This window comes from Peromyscus leucopus, chromosome 1, assembly GCF_004664715.2.
Source record: "Peromyscus leucopus breed LL Stock chromosome 1, UCI_PerLeu_2.1, whole genome shotgun sequence".
Classification (NCBI taxonomy): domain Eukaryota; kingdom Metazoa; phylum Chordata; class Mammalia; order Rodentia; family Cricetidae; genus Peromyscus; species Peromyscus leucopus.
In genome coordinates, this window is record NC_051063.1 from 48,704,601 (window position 1) to 48,725,447 (window position 20,847).

The following is a 20,847-nucleotide window of genomic DNA, read 5'->3' on the forward strand; positions in this document are numbered from 1 at the left end:
ATGGGTAGGAAAATGACTCACACATTTAAGATGAAAGGACCCTAGGTAGACCTGAGGTAGCTAAATAACTTCCGGAATAGGCAACTGTAAGAGAAGTTGGAATTGGGAATGGGGATAGAGAAACAACCTAAGCTCCTAGACAGTCTTCTTATTTTTCCTTTATCATCGCAGATCCTTGAGGTTTATTTTTCTTGACTGAGTAGGTACAGTAGAGGGCCTCAGTGCTGCACCCAGAGGTCAAAGTGATAAGGTACTAGTACTGATTGTTCAGCTCTCTTCTGCTAGACAGACATAAGTTTTTTTTCTAGAAAATGATTAGCTTATTTTGGGAATTTCCCAGACTATCCATGTAAGTCACTCTAAACTGAAGCTAAGCAGGGTGGAGGCGGAAAATATGCTTTTAATCCCAGACTCAGGAGGCAGAGGCAAGTGGATCTCTGAGAGTTTGAGGCCAGCCTGGACTACAAAGCGAGTTCCAGGATAGCCAGAACTGTTAGAAAAGGAAACCCTGACTCGAAAACAAACAAACCAAAACAACAACTAAAACAAAAAGTAATAAAGAAAGAAGGAAAATGAAGCTCACACATAACTCCCATCACATGTGCTCAGGACTTCCCCTCAAAAAACTAGGAGGGAACGAGGAATATGAATATATATGTGTGCATACACACATGCACAGACACACACAGAGAAGAGATTTAATGAGGTCAGTGATGGCTCAGCAAGTAAAGGCTGTTGCTACATAAGACTAGAAATCTGAGTTCAATCCTGGGAACCCATGTAAAAGTGGAGAGAGAACTGACTCCACAAAGGGTCCTCTGATATCTACCTATATCCCATGGCATGTATGTACCAGCTATCATCATACTGACACTATCAAAAGTTTTTTTTAAACAGTAACATAGGACAAAGAGAGAGCTCAGTGGATCGCTGCCACTAATGCTGATAACCTGAGTCAATCCCTAGGACTCAGATGACGGAAGGTGAGAACCAATTACGGCAAGTTGTCCTCTGTCCTCCACATGTGCCATTGCATGTGTTGTAAAGCAATTTCCTCAGAGGTTAAAGCCTTCCATTTTGGAGAAACTTAAGACATAGGATATAAATGGGGATGTAAAACAGGATTTTTTTTTTAATTATTTTATGTGCATTTGGTGTTTGACCTGCATATCTGACCTGTCTGTGAAGGTGTTAGATTCAATTGTAAGCTGCCATGTGGGTGTTGGGAATTGAACCCAGGTCCTCTGGAAGGGCAGCCAGTGCTTATAATGGCTGAGCCATCTCCCCAAACCAAACAGGATATTTTAAGACCAGATGTTAACAATGAGATGAAACACTCCAACCTCCAAGCAAGCTAGTTAAGACAGGAAACAAACAACTCAAAATAGCTTCAAGAAGGCCCTGAAATTGACCAGATCCACTAGATTCTTCCCTCCCCAAGTATATATACGCAGTAAAAATTGCTCTGAGACACTCTCAGAGGAGCCAAGCAGCCTGGAAGAAACAAAGACTAGCTAAGCTGTCTAGAAGAGGCTCATGCCAACTGAGACACCTGAAAAGGACACTTTTTCAGCCTGTTGAGCTGACTGCAGGAAGTTTTTTGTGAGTTGTCTTGGGTGATGCAGCTGTCTTTAGCTATTTTTTTTTTTTTTTTTTTTTCGAGACAGGGTTTCTCTGTGTAGCTTTGCGCCTTTCCTGGAGCTCACTTGGTAGACCAGGCTGGCCTCGAACTCACAGAGATCCGCCTGGCTCTGCCTCCCGAGTGCTGGGATTAAAGGCGTGCGCCTCCTACGCCCGGCTGTCTTTAGCTATTTTGTCCCTATAAGAAACCCTTCGGGGCTGGAGAGATGGCCCAGCAGTTAAGAGCACTGGCTGCTCTTCCAGAGGACCCAGGTTCAATTCCCAGCACCCACATGGCAGCTCACAACTGTCTATAATTCTAGTTCCAAGGGATTTGACATCTTTATACCAATGCATATAAGATAAAGTTTAAAAAAAATATTAAAAAAAAAAAAAAGAAAGAAACCCTTCACCTATATTCCTGTAAGAACCCCAGTAAAATTAATTGCTTCACCAAATCAAATTTTGGTGTTATCTATACTTTGGTCTATTGTCAGTTCCCTATCTGGGGTGAGTAGACACTTGTTCACATCTCCCAGGAATAGTGTTTCAGTATGAATATTCACACAAATGAATGTAATAAAAGAGATTTAAGGGCTGGATAAATGGCTCAATGGCTAAGAGCACATAATACTCTCACAAACAACCTAAATTTGGTTCCTAGCACCCATGACTGACTGCTCACAAGAACTCGTAATTGCAGCTCCAGGGAACCCGCTCAATACCCTCTTCTGCATCTGTGAGCACCTGCACATATAAAGTATATGCCTACTCAGACACATACCATAAATAAAAAAATCCTTTAAACTTTTTTAAGTGACATTATTATTTTCAGAGAGATTGTGGTGGTTTGCAAGAATATGGCCCCCAAAGGGAGTGGCCCTATTGGGAGGTGTGGCTTTGTTGGAGGAAGTGTGTCACTACAGAGATCGGCTCTGAGGTCTCCTATGCTCAAGCTACTCCCAGTGAGGCAGTCTATTTCCTATTGCCTACCTATCAAGATGCAGCAGCTCCTTTTTCCAGCACCATGTTTGCCTGTACACAGCAGTGATGATGGACTGAACCTCTGAACTGTAAGCAAACCACCACAATTAAACATTTTCTGTTATAAGAGTTGCCATGGTCATAATGTCTCTTCATAGCAATTGAAACTCCAAGACAGAGTTGGTACCAGGGACTGGGGTATTACTGTGATAGGCTGGACCATTTTTTGTTTGGAGAAGTATGGATTTTGGGTTAGGAAATCACTGGAATGCTTTAAGCACTGCCTAATTGGCCATACTAGTAGGAGCGAGGAAGACAGTGGCCAAAGAGTGACTTGAACTGTCAAGTGCTGGCTCAAGGGGTCTCAGAGGAGAATATTAACATGTGGCCTTTAGACCCGTCTTGTGATATTTTGGTCAAGAATGTGGTTGCTTTTTGCCCTTGTCTGAAAAGTTTGCTTGGGGCTAAAATGAAGAGTTTTGGATTAATTCTTTTTTTTTTTTTTTTTTTGGTTTTTCGAGACAGGGTTTCTCTGTGTAGCTTTGCGCCTTTTCCTGGAACTCACTTGGTAGCCCAGGCTGGCCTCGAACTCACAGAGATCCGCCTGGCTCTGCCTCCCAAGTGCTGGGATTAAAGGCGTGCGCCACCACCGCCTGGCTTGGATTAATTCTATTGGCAAAGGGAATCACAGAACAGCCTACTATAGACTCTGTCGTGTGGTTACTAGTGTTAACTCTGATGAAGACTTATAATGAAAAGGGCCAAGCTGAGCAAATAAAATACAAAATGTACAGACCGAGAAAAGGGGCACAGGAAGTGGAATAGACCTCAGGGCAAGATATCACCCAGCTAAGTTACCAACTTCTGAAAAGGAATTAAAGAAAAGCTTAGAGCCGGATGTGGTGGTATATGCCTTTAATCTCAGCACTCAGGAGGCAGAGGCTAGCATACCTCTGACTTTGAGTTTGAGGCTAGCCTGGTCTACAGAGCAAGTTCAAGGACAGTCAAGTTTAGGCAGTAAAGGTAACAATCAAAAACAGAAAGTTGGTGAAGATGTAACTGAACAAGTGGCCCATGTTCCAGCCCCAGCAAGCAGCAGAACTTGGCAGCTTCAGCCCCGTGGTTCTGGCTTTAGAGTCAAGGATACAAGAAAGGGGTTATAGAATTTGCCTTTGCACCTAAGGAAAGCTGCTGAAACCAGGTATGTGTCAGGGGTGTCTCTAAATGGAGGCCCAGAGAAGCCACTATGTGAAGCTGTGAAGTTGAAGCCTGGATTGCCTTGGAGACCCCAAGATGTTGGAGATGCCCAGAACTATGGGATACCTGCTGAAGAAAGCGGCCCAATAGAAACCAAAAGAAATGTGTGGCAGTCAATAAAGCTGAAATGAGTTGGTGATCTGAAGAGTGTTTTGACATCAGATATGAAGATGTAGAGTTTGGAGTTTGCCCAGCTGGTTTTTGGTCTTGCTTTGGTCCAGTATTTCCTCATTATGCTCCCTTTCCACCCTTTTGGAATGGCAATATATATCCTGTGCCATTATCTGTTGGAAGTATGTGATCTGCCTTTTGGTTTTGATTTTACAGGGGATTACATATAATTAAGAGATTGCATGAATCTCAGAAGAGATTTTAAACTTCAGACTTAAATAAGTTTGGGATTGTTAAGACTACGGGAACTTTTGAAGTTGGACTGAATGCATTTTTGCATTATGATATGGCTACAAAGCCTTTGGGGGACAGGGAGTAGAATGTGGTAGTTTCAAAGAAAATGGTGCCCAAAGGGAGTGGCCCTATTGGGAGGTGTGGCTTTGTTGGAGGAAGTGTGTCACTGTGGAGATGGGCTTTGAGATCTCCTATGCTCAAGCTACTCCCAGTGAGACAGTCTACTTCCTGTTGCCTATATATCAACATGTAGCAACTACTTCTCCAGCACCATGTCTGGCTGCATATCTTCATGCTCCCCCAACATGATGATAATAAATTGAACCTCTGAACTGTAAGCAAGCCACCCTGATTAAATTTTTTCTTTATAAAAGTTGCTGTGGTCATGGTGTCTCTTCACAGCAATAAAAATCCTAACAAAGACAGATATAATCTACCCATGAACTAAAAATAGAATGCTATTAAAACAAAAAGAATAAAATAATAATAACAAAAAAAACCTGAAGGAAAAATCTCCTGTCTAAGGGTGACATAGAGAGAATGTCAGGAGATGTGATACAGTCTGTAATTATAGCATTAGAGACTGAGCCTTGCTAGAAGTTCAAGGTCATGATCTCTCATTGTGAGACACTATCTCAAAACAACACCAGGAATAGAACTCAGGTAGTCAGGCTTGTGCAGTTAGCACTTTTACTTTTACCTGCTGAGGTACCTCAATGGTCCTATTTTATATATGTACATATGTACATTGAGTGCACACACACACACACACACACACACACACACACACACACACACACCTATACACACCTGGTAGCTGAACCAGAGCCTTTCAATTTCAAAGGCGTAAGTTTCTTCTGTATTGTAAAGGTTACTGAACTTGAAACAACTGAGGCGAGAGGTGGTCTAACAAGACGCCAACTGAAAGAAGCTGGTGAGTGATGTCTAGTAACAACAGCTGTGGCCCTTTAAAATCAGCTGTGTCAATACTCAAGCATCATTTGGCATGCTGCAATAGAGCTTTCACTTCTTGCACGTTACTAATGCTTGCAGTACACATCCCCATGCATTCCACAAAGAAATAGACTCAAGTATCTAGCAAAAGAGAAGAAATCAAAAGCAGAGTGGGAAGAAGGGCCACAAGAGCAAATACTTCTTGTACGAGCTGTGTGCAACTGTGCTGTTTTTTGTGTTAATTTACTTCTAACACCTGAGATGCACTCTATAACCACAAATTCATATCCTATATATATCCCTTAGAAATCAACCACAAGACTCTGACCTGCTAGGTCAGTTCCCAGATAGCTAGCTCACAATCAACTCTTCTTTCAAAAGTACTACAGCACCACTTATTTTGATACCTCATCTTATATTGTTACCTCAATGTTGCAGCCTTCAAGGGCATAGACCACAGCTTACAACCCTGCTCAGCACTGAATGCTTTGTTAGGGAACTTAGGCAGCCCTCTCAAGTATCTGCTAAGTTGAATCCCTCCTTTGCTGTCAGATGCTTCTCCATTTCCCAGCTTACTAAAATATAAATCCATGAGGACTTTACAATGTCTATCAGTCTGGAGAAATGGCTCCGTGGAAAGAGAGACAGTAGGAGCTACAGATCCCCAGTACCAATGGTCGGTATCTCTATACTCCAGCACCGGAGGGAAGCGGGGAGTGTTGTGGGGACAGGTGGCCAGTTCAGCCAAAATGGTGAGTTCCAGGTTCAGTGGCAGACCCTGGAGATAGGAGGGTCTGTCAGGAGCAAGTAGATAGGGATAAAGGAGCTACCAGGTGTGTATAGGTGTGTGTGTGTGCACGTGTGCGTGCGTGTGTGCAAGTGCAATGTACGTACGTACATACATATGTTCATATATATAATAGGACCATTGAGGTACCTCAGCAGGTAAAAGTAAAAGTGCTAACTGCACAACACCTTCCTCTGGCCTCTAATACATACGCACAGACACTGCACAGAAGTGCAACACACACACACACACACACACACACACACACACACACACACACGTAAATTGTCTGTTTTGTTCACTTGTCTAGAACAACGTCTCCATACAGCATGTACTCTGATTATCTGATAAAGAATGAAGGTGGTACTTACAGGGGTAAAATCTATAGGGAAATAACAAGATGTCACTTCAAATAACTCCTCCACAAAAGGTCCTGTGCAAAAAGAGAAAGAATAAGGTTGATTTAGGTTCATTCTGTTTGACCAGCTTCAACCAGCTAATTTGGCGCTACAAAAACATACCCAGACTATAGTCCTTGGAGATGAGGTCATGGACAATTCGAAAAGCCACCAAAAGATTACGGGGATCCTTTTCTCCATCCATCACCTGGATGAAGCCAAATGTGAAATCAGCTCCTAGGCCCTTCAGCTCTGGGAAGGAGAGAACAAGGTCACTGCTGTCCCATGGGACAGAAAGCCTAAGTATTCTCCTGCTGTCTCTTGTTCTTTCTGGCCTAGCAGAGCAGCCCTTTTTGTTTTTCTCTTTCAAGTATTCAGGGAAGATATGTGCAAGTCTGTGTGTGCATACATGTGTATCCTTCCTACACTAGAACACTGGACCCTAAGCCTTTCTCATTCCTCAGAGTCCTGGTCTTTCTACACACCCCCTAGACCACAATACACCCTTCTAATGGGGGGGGGAGATAGCAACCGCTTGCTTTTCAGACTCCTTAGACAGTCCTGCCTCTTACCTTCTTCTCGTGATCGCATGAAGTTAGTGATGATACTGAACACTGTATGGCGATCCACTTGTAGCAGTGACTTGAGGGTGGGGAAGAAAGGAAATAAGTGCAGAAAGAAAACAAAGAATACTTCAAACAGCACAAGCATTTCAGGCTTCAGAATCTCTAGTGGATAGTTCCCTCTAACCAGAATAAGACCAAATTAGAGGAACTGTAGAGAAATGCCTGGCTACTGACATACCAGCACAACCACAACAGTGATGTCAGTAACCCAAACTTGTTTCATGTACATTTTAGGTTCTTTAGCAAGACAGGTCAGATATAACGTCATGCCTTCCTCTCCTTACCCACTATAAAGGGACACCGTATAAACAAGGTCACCAGCCCTCCATGTTCACACAATCTGTGTTACCACTTAATTCTAATGCTATCAAGGACTTCAAGACAAAGACTAGCAACAAAGGAAACTAGCAACTATTATCACTCACCTGTACATGAACCTCCTGGAAGATGGCTTTAAGGACAGACACAGCAAGCCCAGGGGGCAGGGCCACAGACAGGCTCTGGGGAGAAGGGAAGATGTGAGAACAGTCTCTGCAAGGTGTTTCGCTAGGTAACTGGGCACCCCAACATTCTGCTCAAGGAGGAAGCATTCACAGAGACAAACTCTCTAGCTGAGCATTTCTTCACAGCTCCTTTCAAACCAGCCAAATTCCAGTTCCCCAAAGATGGTTTTGCTGTGGGATGTTCTGTATGTCCTGTGGGAGCCCATTCTCAGGTTCCTCATGGCTTTACCCAGCAGGTCTGCATAGAGGATGATTAGGACCATGGGCCTAAGTGCAGGTGACTGAGATGGTCTGCACTTGGCTGTGCTGGGGCATGGTCTGTATGTCAAATTACTCTGATTGGTCAATAAATAAAACACTGACTGGCCGTGGCTAGGCGGGAAGTATAGGCGGGACTAACAGAGAGGAGAAAAGAAAGAACAGGAAGGCGGAAGGAGACACTGCCAGCCACCGCCAGGACAAGCAGCATGTAAAGATGCTGGTTAAGCCACGAGCCACGTGGCAAGGTATAGATTTGTGGAAATGGATTAATTTAAGATATTAGAACAGTTAGCAAGAAGCCTGCCATGGCCATACAGTTTGTAAGCAATATAAGTCTCTGTGTTTACTTGGTTGGGTCTGAGCGGCTGTGGGACTGGCGGGTGACAAAGATTTGTCCTGACTGTGGGCAAGGCAGGAAAACTCTAGCTACATGGTTTTTTTGTTTTGCTTTTTTCTTAAGTATAGATTATAGTTTATTACAAGGTAAAGTGGAACATCTCAAGGGTGCCACTGCCACACAGGATGACTTACTCTCTAGAGCTGGCTGACAGTATTTACTCCTATATTTGGTTGGGTCTTTGTCCTTCAGCATGTGAAAGTTCATCCCCAAAAGGCCAGGAGAGAGGTATACAAGGGCTCCCACAAACAGAGTTATGTAATGAAAAGTACTCACCAGTGCCCTCAGGCCCTGCAGGACAGATGGGATCACAAGATGATGGTCCTTCAGCCGGTTCTCATAGAACAGGACCAGATGTACCACTGCAGAAACCAGATGCAGCCTTCAGCTTAGCAGGTGTGAGGAAGGCCCACTATCTGTTTGTCTGCTTCCTAACACCATTCCATTTTGGCCTTCCCTACAAATGTTCTCCTGCATCAAGAAATGGCCTTGCACTTGATGGTACCTTGACTTTGTGAGTTAGAGACAGGAAAGCCTCTTACTATTCATTCTCATACAAGCTCACAGTGGAACCCTCAGAATCGCTTCCTCTTTAACCTCAATATTTATGTGCAGGTGGTTTGAATAAGAATCCCCCCCCATAGGTTCATGTATATGAATGCTTAGTCATCAGGGAGTGACACTACTTGGGAGGGATTAGGAGGTGTGGCCTTGTTGGAGGAAGTATGTCACTGGGAGTGTTTCAAAAGCCCAAGCCAGGACCAGTGTCTTTCTTGCCTTGCTGCCTATGGATCTGGATGCAGAACTCTCAGCTACTTCTCCAATGGACTAAACCTCTGAGACTGTAAGCAAGTCCCACCCAGTCAAATGCTCTCTCTTATAAGAGTTGCCCTGGTCACAGTGTCTCTTCACAGCAGTACAGCAGTGACCAGGACAGTGCAGTTAGTTATACAGCATGTGGAAAACATCCAGGAGCCAGTTCTCTCCTCCCACCATCATGTGGGATGAAACTTAGGCCTCCAGGGCTCTTCCTAAAGGGCCTTTACCTCTGAGCCATCTCATCAACCCCAGACTCACCATATAGAACTTTTCCTTCCTCTTTCTTTGGTGCTGGGGACTGAAAACAGTTTCATGAGCTACACCACTACTAAGCTTTCTTTTTGTGATTTTTTTTTTTTTTTTTTTTGAGAGGTTCTAAGTACAACTTTCAGGAATTTGTTCTCTACTCCTACTGTGAGTTACAGGGATCAAACTCTGGTTGTCAGGCTTGCACTGCAAGTACCTTTACCCAATGAGCCATCACAAAGCCCTCTGCCCTCTGTTCTTTTAAGTGTTGGAAGTTGAATACAAGGCCTGCAAACCTTTCCTTTACAAACCTTTCCTTAAAGGGCCAGACATTAGGTATTCTATGATTACAGGATGTAGACACTGAGATACACTGAACCAATTATCAAAGACTGTATTTGAAACCCATGTGTCTTATAATTTAATTGTAATCACCTCTGCCATATATACCAATAAGTAAGACATTGAATTAGTTGTTCATAGATACATTACACCCCCTTAACTTGAGCATATCATGTAAGCCACAGCTTAGTGGTTTGGGAGACATTCCTACTAGCGATGTACGTACCTTCCTTCTCCAGGAGCAGGGAGTGACACTGGAGTAGCACCTGTGACAAAAGCTGGATTCCTCGTGCCCGAGTTCGGGGTTCTGGATTCTCCAGAGATGACCTGGGAAACAGCAAGATAGGAAGCATCTGTGACTAACCAGTTCAAATTATAAAGGAAACTATCTGAAGTTAGCCACACTTACTCCCTTGGCAATAAAGAGTCACACTCTCCTAAAAGTGTTTAAAAAACAGTCCTTGGAAGGTGTTCCTGAGCTAGTAACATTAGTGTCCAGTAAACACTGAAGCTCCAGCTGGATGGTGGCACACACCTTTAACCCCAGCACTTGGGAGTCAGGCAGATCTCTGAGCTAGTGGCTAGCCTGGTCTACAGAGTGAATTCCAGGACAGCCAGTTACATAGTGAGACCCTGTCCCAAAGGAAAACAAAATGAAGCCCCCAAACCTATTCTCAGATTAATCTGGCAGCTCAAAAGAAGTCCCTGTCTTGGCATCCCTTACTTGGCACTCAATGGGCATCAGGCTTACTCTCTCTTCCCAGAGGTATGAACAGTATCCACAGAGCTTCAGAGATGTCTGGCAGCTGCAGTTTCTACTGAAGGCAGGCAGCAGATTTTCGCAAACTAAAATAAAGATTTTTGTGTGTGCAGATACACATGTATGTGTACACAGGTGCACATGTGTATGTGTACATGGAGGCCAGAAGTCAACGTTAGGTGTCATTCCTTAAGAGTTGTCCACCATATGTTTATTGGATAGGGTTTCTCATTGGTTGGCCCAGAACTGTCTGATTAGGCTGGCTGCTAGATCTGCTTTTTACATGGGTGCTGGGATAGAACTCACTTTACCAATTAAGGCACCTTCCCAGCTCCCTTTTTTGTTTTGCTTTTTGGAAACAAGATTTCATTCTTAGTCCAGGCTGCACTCAACTTGTTGCTATCCTCTTGCCTTAGACTCCCAAAGTGCTGGGATTACAGGTGTGAGCCATTACACTGGGCTATTTGTTAAGATCTTGCTAAGAAGAAAACAATGCTGAGCAACCAAGATCCTAAGCAGTATGCTTGCACATACCTACACCCTTTAATAAATGGAAGGTTACAAAGATGAACAGAAGAGGGTTTTTTCTTTTTTGGAGACAGAGTTTCATACACCCCAGGCTGGCTTCAAAGTCTCTATAACAGAATAGCCTTGAATTTAGTCTTCAGCCTTCACATCCTGAGTGTTGGGATTACAGATGTATACTGCCTCTATGCCTGATTTTATGCTGTTCTGGGAACTGAACACAGGGCTCTGTGCAGGCTTGACCAGGTAGGTTTCTACCCACTGAGCTACACCTCTAACTGCAGCAGTTCTGACTAGGAAGGACGACTGATATGGGGACAGTGGAACTGAAGCAACAAGATGATTTACATTCAAACAGCTCTCCCGAGACTACACTTAAATATAACCTGAGCCGGAAGTGGATTTCTAGAAGCTGATCTTGAGTTTTAAACCTCAAAGATAAAGGAACGTATATTGGCACAGAAATAAAACTACTACTGACTGTATTCCAAGGACAGGAACTCATAGGAATGTTTCTGCTTAGCAGGTAGGTTACTGTTCATTTGCAGCACTTAAAAGAGGACCAAGGTACACAAATGCTCATAACAGCATTTTTTATAGAAGCACAAAAGTGGAAACACCCCAAATATCCATCATAACTCATGAATAGTTAGATAAAATGCTAGTCATTGGCACAATGGAATGTTTATTGAGCAAAAAATTAAGACCTGACATACTACGACATAAAAAAACTTTGTAAACATGCTGCAGTGTTAACATTGGTTGCTATCTTGCCATGATCTAGCCTCATCCAGGAAGACAAGCCCCTAGGCATACTTGTGAGGGATTACCTATAGTAAATATTTCTATGAAGGATTTTCTGGATGAAACTGAGTTGGGAAGACTAACCCTAAATGTGGGAAACAACAATCTCTGGGGTAGGATCTTGGACTATATGAATGGAGAGACCTCTACTTCCTGACTTTGGACACAATGTGTGACCTTATTTATGCCTCAAATTCCCGCCAGCAGGACTTCTCTGATACAATATGTTTTACCCTTGCACTGTGAGCCAAAACTAGTTCCTTCTCCCTTAAATTGCTCGTCAGAGTATTTTACCACAGCAATAGGAAAGCAAAACACATGCTCAGTGAGAGAAACCAGACACAAAGGTCACATAGCCTGTATCCAAAATTTATCTGAAATTTCCACAACAGGTAAATGCACAGACTGTCGGGGGTTGGGAGGAAGGAAGACGGGTGCTGAGGAGCAGGAGTTTCATTTCGGGGTAATAAAGATGTTCAAATGGTGATTGGGGAAGAATGCACAGATATGAATGTACTAAAAGACACAGAATTACACACTTTAAAATGGTGAACTTTGCTGGGTGGTGGGGACACACACCTTTAACCCCACCACTCGGGAGGCAGAGGCAGGTGGATCTATATGAGTTCAAGGCCAGCCTGGTCTACAGAGCAAGTTCCAAGACAGCGAGGGCTGCACGGAGAAACCAGGGTGAACTTTGTGGTATGTCACTTTACACACACTTGGAGATTTATTTATTTTTATGTATATGGATGTTTTGCCTGCATGTATGTCTATGTACCAAGTGCATGCTTGGTTCCCATGGAGGCCAGAAGAGGGTGACAGATCCTCTGAGACTTGAGTTACAGACAGTTGTCAGCAGCCATATAAGTACTGGGAATGGAACCCCGGACCTCTGGAAGAGCAGACACAGTGCTTTTAACCACTGCGCCATCTCTCCTGCCCTGTGTCAGTTATGTTCTCAATAAAACTAATATGAAGAACAAAAACAAAACAAAAACAAAATGAACAACAAACAACAACAACAACAAAACCACTGTCAGGTGGTGGTGGTGGTGGTGGTGGTGGTGGTGGCGGCGGTGGTGGCGGTGGCGGGGCGGCGGCACAAGCCTTTAATCCCAGCACTCCAGAGGCAGAGGCAGTCAGATCTCTGAGTTTGAGGCTGGCCAGTCTTGTCCAGAGAGTGAGCTCCAGGACAGTCAGGGCTACACAGAGAAACCAAGAAAAATAAAAACAAAAAACTAAGGCCACAAGAAGGTAAACAGAAAGGCCAAATGATCTTTTGTGTTAGACAAGCCAGTTTTAAAATTTTCCTTCATATTTTCAGAGACAAGGCTGACTATGACAATAACTTATTAATGACACTTGTCACTCTAGGTGGTCTGTCATGTATGAGATTTGGAGAAAGCAAGCCCTACACTACAGGCATGTACTTTATCTGATTCTTAGAACTCTAGGTTTTAACACTGCTTTTTTTAAAATTCTTTTATTTTATGTGCATTGGTGTTTTGCCATGGGTGTTGGTTCTCCTGGAACTGGAGTTAGAGACAGTTATGAGCTGCCATGTAGGTGCTGGGATTTGAACCCAGGTCCTCTGAAGAGCAGCCACTATACTCTTAACAACTGAGCCATCTCTCCAGCCCCCATAACACTGCTCTTTTAGCTGTTTCCAAGCCTCTTTCACTAGTGGGAATATGGCACAGTCTATGTCCTGAGCACTCTCCAGACAAGGAGACAGGGCCTACAATATGTCTGAGCCATCTGGGGCAACTAGGCTCCTAAGGGGATTAGCTGGATCTAAGGAAACACAAGAGAAATTCTAATTCCAATTAGACAACAGTGGAAGGCCTTAGCCACCCACTTCACCCAAACCTGCAGGCTGAGTCAGAACCTGATGTGGCTTTCAGGCTGTACCCTTTTTAGGGAAAACAATTCCAAGACCAGCTTATACTGAGGTGCTGATGTGGACAGGGGGCTTTTAACTACAGGGGAAAATCAGGTTCCAGGGACCAGGCAAGACTGGAGAAATATTGTAGAATAGAAGTTCTTACCCAAGGGCTTCTACCACTTGTAACACTGTATAGCCACCGGATTTCACATCTAGAAGAAACAAAAGAAAATGAAAAAAATTAAAACAGGACTCAAAGGTTGAGTATTTCCTGTTTACACCAGGCTCTGTACTAGGAGACCATACACTGCTTGACATGATACCACCCTAGATAAGAAAAAAACTGCCACATTTCAGATACGCAGTGTTGAATATTTTTTTTTCTTTTTTCTTGGTTTTTGAGACAGGGTTTCTCTGTGTAGCTTTGTGCCTTTCCTGGATCTCGCTCCGTAGACCAGGCTGGCCTCCAACTCACAAAGATCCACCTGCCTCTGCCTCCCGAGTGCTGGGATTAAAGGCGAGCGCCACTACCGCCTGGCCAGTGTCAAGTATTTAAACAATGAAAACTAAACATTATCATCTGTAACTGAAATGTCTGTATATGTAGAAAATCCAAGAGAAATTAAAAAACAAGATGGCTATGTACAAATTAGTATTATCAAATAAAAAGACCTTCATGTATACATACAGCATAGCCTATAAAACAGCATAAAGGATGAATGGGGACAAATGGCATAAAGGCAAAAAAACAAAACAACCCCTATCCCCCCAAAAAACAACCCAGGACTGAAGGTGTAGCTCAGTTGATAGAGTGATGGCCCAGCATGCACTGAGCCCTGAGCTCAATCCCTAACACTGAATAAACTAGGGGGTAGCACATCCACATGGGGTGTAGAGGAAAGAAGATCAGAAAGAGCAAGAGAGAAAATACCTAGCTACAAATTTAGCAAAACTGTACATTTAAAAGATCTGACTCATAGAACCTTCAAAGCCCCTGGGGCTCAGGCCTCCTAACTATCAGGACGGCACCTACAAAACAGACAAGTGACAAGGGCCAGTAAGGAAAGAGAGAAGAGTGAATCTCAATACAAACATCCTTGGTGAGATTGTAAACTGGTACAGTTGCTATGGAAAACAACAGTATGGAGGTTCCTCATGAAGTATAAAACAACAACAAAAGAAACCAAAAAAAAAAAAAAAAAAAAAACCCAGCAACAACAACAAAGAATATCCTACAACCCAGCTACAACACTCCTGGCTTTATACTGAAGGAAATGAATTAGTATCTGAAAAGCCATGCTCCTGTAGCTTACTCCTAACAGTCCCAATGTGAGAACAAGACTGGAGCAGCTATGCGCACACGAGACAAAATCTCAACGCAGACCAGTGTTATACAATCCATGTTTATAGTATGGGCACAGAACACGTTTTAAACTTACTATTATATTACTATTATCATTATTATTTGAGGACAAAAGTTTTACTATGTAGCCCAGGCTGGTGGCTTTCACAGAGATTCACTTGCCTCTGCTTCCTGAGCGCTAGGATTAAAGCCATGTACCACCACACCTGGCTTTGGGATAATTTTGTTTTGTTTTTCTGAGGTTTTTGGGATAATTTTAGATTAATAGAAAACTGCAAAGACAACACAGTTTCACCCAGTTTTCCCAACTTTATCACCTTACACAGTACATTTATCAAAATACTTGCATGTGTTAAAACTAAGAGGGCAACACTGGCACCTGCTACTTAAGTTCTAGACATTACAGGTCTCACCAGTCTCCCCACTACGCCATGGTTCTGTTACAAGAGCCAATGAAATATACCACTTTATAATTAGGGTCATGAACCCCCAGTCTCCGCTGTAAGTTTCTCAATTTTCCTTGCTTTTCGCAACCTCAATACATGAGTTACTTGACAGAACGTCCTTCAATTTGAGTTTGATGCCCTCACGTTTAGACTGCGGCTACTAGTTTTCCAGAAGAATATCAAAGATAAGTACTCCTTTCCTCATACTCTATCAGGGATACAAATTACCCCACAGGGCCTCTCACATTCTCCCTGGAGCCACTTAACGTCAGTCACTTGGACCAGGTGGATCCAGAAGTCTCTGCACTATGCTGGACTACTTTTCCCTTTCAGGTACTCTGTCCTTAAAAGGAGAGACATGGTCAGTCCCTGTTCAGGGAGAGGGAGATTAAGTTCTACCTTCTGGAGGCAGGATAGCTACCTAAATTATTTTAACTTCTTCTAGAAAGAGAATCTGGTTATTACTGGATCAATATGGACCAGTATATATTTTTATACTGTGAGTTACGCTACAATAAATATATTCAATTTAGTAATATCCAATAAGCAAGTCTATTTTATTGCTCCTGTTGCTCCTCTTTGGTCACTGGGATTTCTCCTTATTTGTGTATGTGTGCATGTGTACAGGTGTACTTGTATCGCAGCATGCAAGCGGAGGTCAGAGGATAACCTTGGGAGACAGTTTTCTCCTTCTACTGTGTGGGTTCTGGGGATGGAATTCAGGTCTGTGGGCTTGGCAAGTACCTTAACCTGTTGAGCCATCTTGCTGACCACCACTGAATTCTTCCCGCACTCCCACTACCAGGGTTCTTCTGTGTAGCTTTGGCTGTCCTGGAACTCATTTTGTAGACCAGGCTTGCCTCGAACACACAGAGATCTGCCTGCCTCTGCTTCCCTAGTGCTGGGATTTAAATTTAAACCACTATACCCAATACCCATTAAGATTTTTCTCTGTTTGAGGCTAGCCTGGTCTACACAGGAAGCTCCAGGATAGTAAGAGCTACATAGTGAAACCCTATCTCAAATAAATAGATAGGGAGATACCATGATCTGGGTGTGGATGTGCTATTAGAATGATGCTACTTCTAGACTCAGTTGAAAGACCTGAGAAATAGGCCTACATACCTATATGTATAGCCATTAATGTTAGGCAAACATCTATCACTATTTCTATATCTATATATTTCAAACTAAACATAAAATCATATTGAAATCTTGGGCCGGAGAGATGGTTCATTGGTTAAGAGCACTGGCTGCTCTTCTAGAGGACCCAGGTTTTTTTTGTTGTTGTTGTTTGTTTGTTTGCTTGTTTGTAGACAGGGTTTCTCCATACTGTTTTGGTGCCTGTCCTGGATCTCACTCTGTAGACCAGGCTGGCCTAGAATTCAGAGATCCACCTGGCTCTGCCTCCGGAGTGCTGGGATTAAAGGTGCCACCACACCCAGCTATACCTTTTTTCTTTGAGACAGGGTCTTTCACTGACATGGAACTTTGTGTTTTAGGCTGGCTACCAGCTCCAGGGATCTACCTCTGATTACACCATCACTGAGATTACAAGTGTGTGCTACCGTGCCCAGCCTTTTATGTGGGTTCTGGGAATCTGGTCTCAGGTCTTGATGTTTGTAAGCCAAGTGCACTGAAAACTGAGCCATCTCTCCAGTCCCATAAATTATCTTCAGAATTGTCATTCTCCTTGAGAAAAAAAAGTTTATGAGCACAATACAGCACTTTTTTATAGTTTTATCTTTACCTATACAGTTTCTAGATAAACTTGTTCTCTGAAATCACTTAGGTCAGATCTTCCCCCACCAATTCAGCTGAGGCTATGTTATACAGTACTAGCAGAGATCATCTGTCAGTCTGCAGGCCACTGTGGGACAAAGAGGATCTTCTCCCTGTGCATCCTCTCCCACCTACAGTGTTCTATCTGGTAAATATATCGCTTAGCAATATCAACAGCACGAGTAACAAATGTAACAGGAACTGCTTCTACATTGTCAAGGGGGAAGCAAAGAGTGACAGGTTATTTTGGAAGGAGTGGGTTTACCTAATGAAGGTATAGCAACCGGGGAAGTATTTCCAATGTCTGTTCAGGGTTCCAGACGCAGATACCTCTAAATGTAGAAACTTAACCTCTGTCAACATGAAGAAAAATGGAAAAGGCTTCAGAACCCTGTCCTAACCCTTCAGTCCCCTATGTCTGCTGGTCTCACAGCAACAATTGTGAGCTGGGTTGGGCAGAAGCTCAGACTGGTACTAGAATAAGAAATCCAACCAGACAGGAAAGGGGAGCTCTAGTCAGGATACACGGCTCGTGACTGGCACCAATTTAGCCATCAAACACTCTTAGCTCTACTTGTGCCAGGATGTGGAAGGCCAGCTGCTGCCCAAGTGCCTGAGAAAAAGCCCAAGGAAAAAAACCGAGCACACTGTACAGTGGGGGCGGGGACAAGAAGTCAGGCTCACAGGACAAACAGCCAAGTGCCGCCCCAGAGCTTCCCTCAGATTTTGTAACTGAAGACTACTTCAGCATCCAGAATGCATCACTATGAAGCTGCTGATGACTTCAGCAGAGCATCCATGTGCATGTGATCCTCACGTCCCAGGTGAGGACCACAGTGTGTGAACACTGTGGAACTAGTGGAGGCCTGAGTTTTTAACGTTTTCACAGGGTCCAGATTTTGAATGAAAGCATTTCAAAAATAGAGATACAATAAAGCTATCACAGCATATTAAATATAAGTAAGGGAAATACCTACTAAGCTGGCAAATGCTGTGTCAACATTCTGAGAATGCTTTTCCACTCTGTCTTAGGATCTTATTCTAGTTCTGAAGAGTCTACCTCAGACATGTCTGTTTTCAATTTTGAAGCCTCCCTTCCATACCTTCTAAATAATTACTTCTTTGCTCTCTACTTTTCGGTGTGATAAAAACTGTTGGGAGCCAAGGATGCCCTGAGTGAATGCATATTACTGAACAAAGACCAGTGCCTCAGACGCATGGGAACTGGCAAAGCCTTACTCCAGTCTATGTGCGAATGTTGACACAGTGTACAAAAAGCGTGACTGTAGCTTGTTTACAGCCTGAGACTGTGCCCCTACAGAGACCTCCCACAGAGACTGGCTTTCCCCACTTTACCAGCTATAAATAATAATAAAGGGGTATTTGGTGCCCCAGAGCATGTCTGTGTGTCTGTCCTATCTTCATTCTCTCATTGCCCCAGTTAGGTTTTCAGGACCAAGCCATGCGGGGTACAGTGGAAAATGCTCCTAAAATTCTTAAAAATGTTCATTACATTTCTTTTGTGTTGGGGCACATGTGGTGGGGTGCACATGTGGAGTTCAGAGGACAACTTGTAGGGCTTCTTCATACTCGCTTTCCACCACATGGGTTCCTGAGATTGAACTCAAGAGAGTCTGGCTTGGCTGCAAGAAACTTCTTTACCCACTGAGGCATTGAACTTTTAGACTGCGGCAAAAGCTGCCGAACTGTTCACTTAAATCAGTTAAAGTGAACTTTTATTTTCCTTAGTAAAAAAAAAGTTTTGGGGCTCACTTTGCAACACATATGCTAAAATTTGAACAATACAAAAATTCTATGCAAGAGCAACATACAAATTCATGAAGTAATATATATATATTTTGGTTTTTTTTTTTCCGAGACAGGGTTTCTCTGTGTAGCTTTGCACCTTTCCTGGAGCTCACTTGGTAGCCCAGGCTGGCCTCGAACTCACAGAGATCTGCCTGGCTCTGCCTCCCGAGTGCTGGGATTAAAGGCGTGCGCCACCAACGCCCAGCAGTATTCTATATTTTAAAGTTTGAAAAAAGTAAAAGTCTTCCATTCTACTATACTTTAGCCAAAATGGTCTTCCTGAAATACACAATTATTTCTTTGTTCACCATCCTCATTGTCTCCTTATTGTCTTGAAGTCCTTTACAACTCAGCTCCTGGGGTTGGGATTTAGCTCAGTGGTAGAGCGCAGGCAAGCGCAAATCCCTGGGTTCGATCCTCAGCTCCCCAGTCCTCTATTTACTCCCTTCACCAGGATTCCTCTCATTCAGTCCCATGAAATGGGAAGTCCTTGCCCTTCAGTCTGGAATGCTGCTTTCCAGCCTTGTCTAGGAACTTACACTCTTCCTTTGAGATATAGCTTGTGTCAACACTTACAAAGCCTTCCTTAGACACCCCAAACAGAATCATTCTCTTCCTCTTTGGTATTCCTTACAGACATCTCAAAAAGTTGGTTTTTTTCCTTTGATATTGTTATCTGTTATAAAGCAGGCACTGTGTTTGGGCTTAAGACAGAAATACAGACAGGGTCTTACTGTGTAGCCCTGGCTGGCTTAGAATTCACTATGTAGACCAAGCTGGCTCCTGAACTCACAGAAATCTGCCTGCCTCTGCCTCCTGAGCTCTGAGCTTAAAGGAGTGTGCTTCCACACCCAGCTAGACAGAGAGTTCTTAAGAAAACCCAGTCTACTGGGGCAGAAAGACCTTTTAAACAAAGTTTCCACAATTCAATGTCACCACAGTAATATAAACAAAGTTAACAGAAGGAGTACATGTTCTGGGTTTGTTTTTAAAAGCAGGGTCTCTATCCTATAGCTAAGGTTGAGCTGACCTACAACTATCTGTCCCAGGCTGGCCTCTATAAATCATGGCAATCTTCCTGGTAAAGTCTCCTGAAAGATGGGTGTAGCACGAATCTTAGATGGTCTTATTAATAAAACAAACCCAAAGCCAGGTATTGGGATGAACACTGAAAGATCAGAGAAACAGAACAAGCCACAGCCACCTCACCTTGCCAAATTCCTCAGCTGATCCTGTTTCCTCAGACTAGAAGCCTCTGAGTCCTCATCCAAATGGTCTCAGCTGAACTGCTGCTAAAAGCCTAAAAGCTTAATAGACTCTAGTTCCTGTTCCTTACGCCTTATATACCTTTCTGCTTACTGCCATCACTTCCTGGGATTGAAGGCGTGTGTCACCATGCCTGGCTGTTCCCAGTGTGGCTTTGAACTCACAGAGATCCAGATGGATCTCTGCCTCTGGAATGTTAGGATTAAAGGTTTGTGTTCCACCATTTTCTGGCCTCTATATCTAGTGGCTGTTCTGTCTCTGACCCCAGATAAGTTTATTTTATGGTGCACAATATATTGGGAACATAATATCACCAAATGTGAGCCACTGGGGCTGGAGAGTGGCTCAGAGGTTAAGAGCACTGGCTGCTCTTCCAGAGGTCCTGAGTTCAATTCCCAGCAACCACATGGTGGTTCACAGCCACCAATAATTTGATCTGGTGCCCTCTTCTGGCATGTTGGTAGAACATAATAAATGTTCTACATATATACATAATAAATGAATGAATCTTAAAAAAAAAAAAAATGTGAGCCACTTTGTGGGCCTGGGCTACAAAGTTTAAGTCACTGTAAGTTCCCCAAATGAAAATAGTAAAGAAATAATAT

The 20,847-nt window shown here is 43.3% G+C and overlaps 1 protein-coding gene across 1 annotated transcript in view; it reads right to left on the bottom strand.

Annotated features, from left to right (window-relative positions):
• Mms19 (MMS19 homolog, cytosolic iron-sulfur assembly component) overlaps positions 1–20,847 on the bottom strand; it is a 40,183-nt gene that overhangs the window by 15,206 nt on the left and 4,130 nt on the right. The window contains 7 exon segments of the mRNA XM_028889360.2: positions 6,379–6,440; positions 6,529–6,657; positions 6,978–7,047; positions 7,457–7,531; positions 8,469–8,554; positions 9,826–9,926; positions 13,740–13,788. Coding sequence (XP_028745193.1) covers positions 6,379–6,440; positions 6,529–6,657; positions 6,978–7,047; positions 7,457–7,531; positions 8,469–8,554; positions 9,826–9,926; positions 13,740–13,788 — 572 coding nt within the window.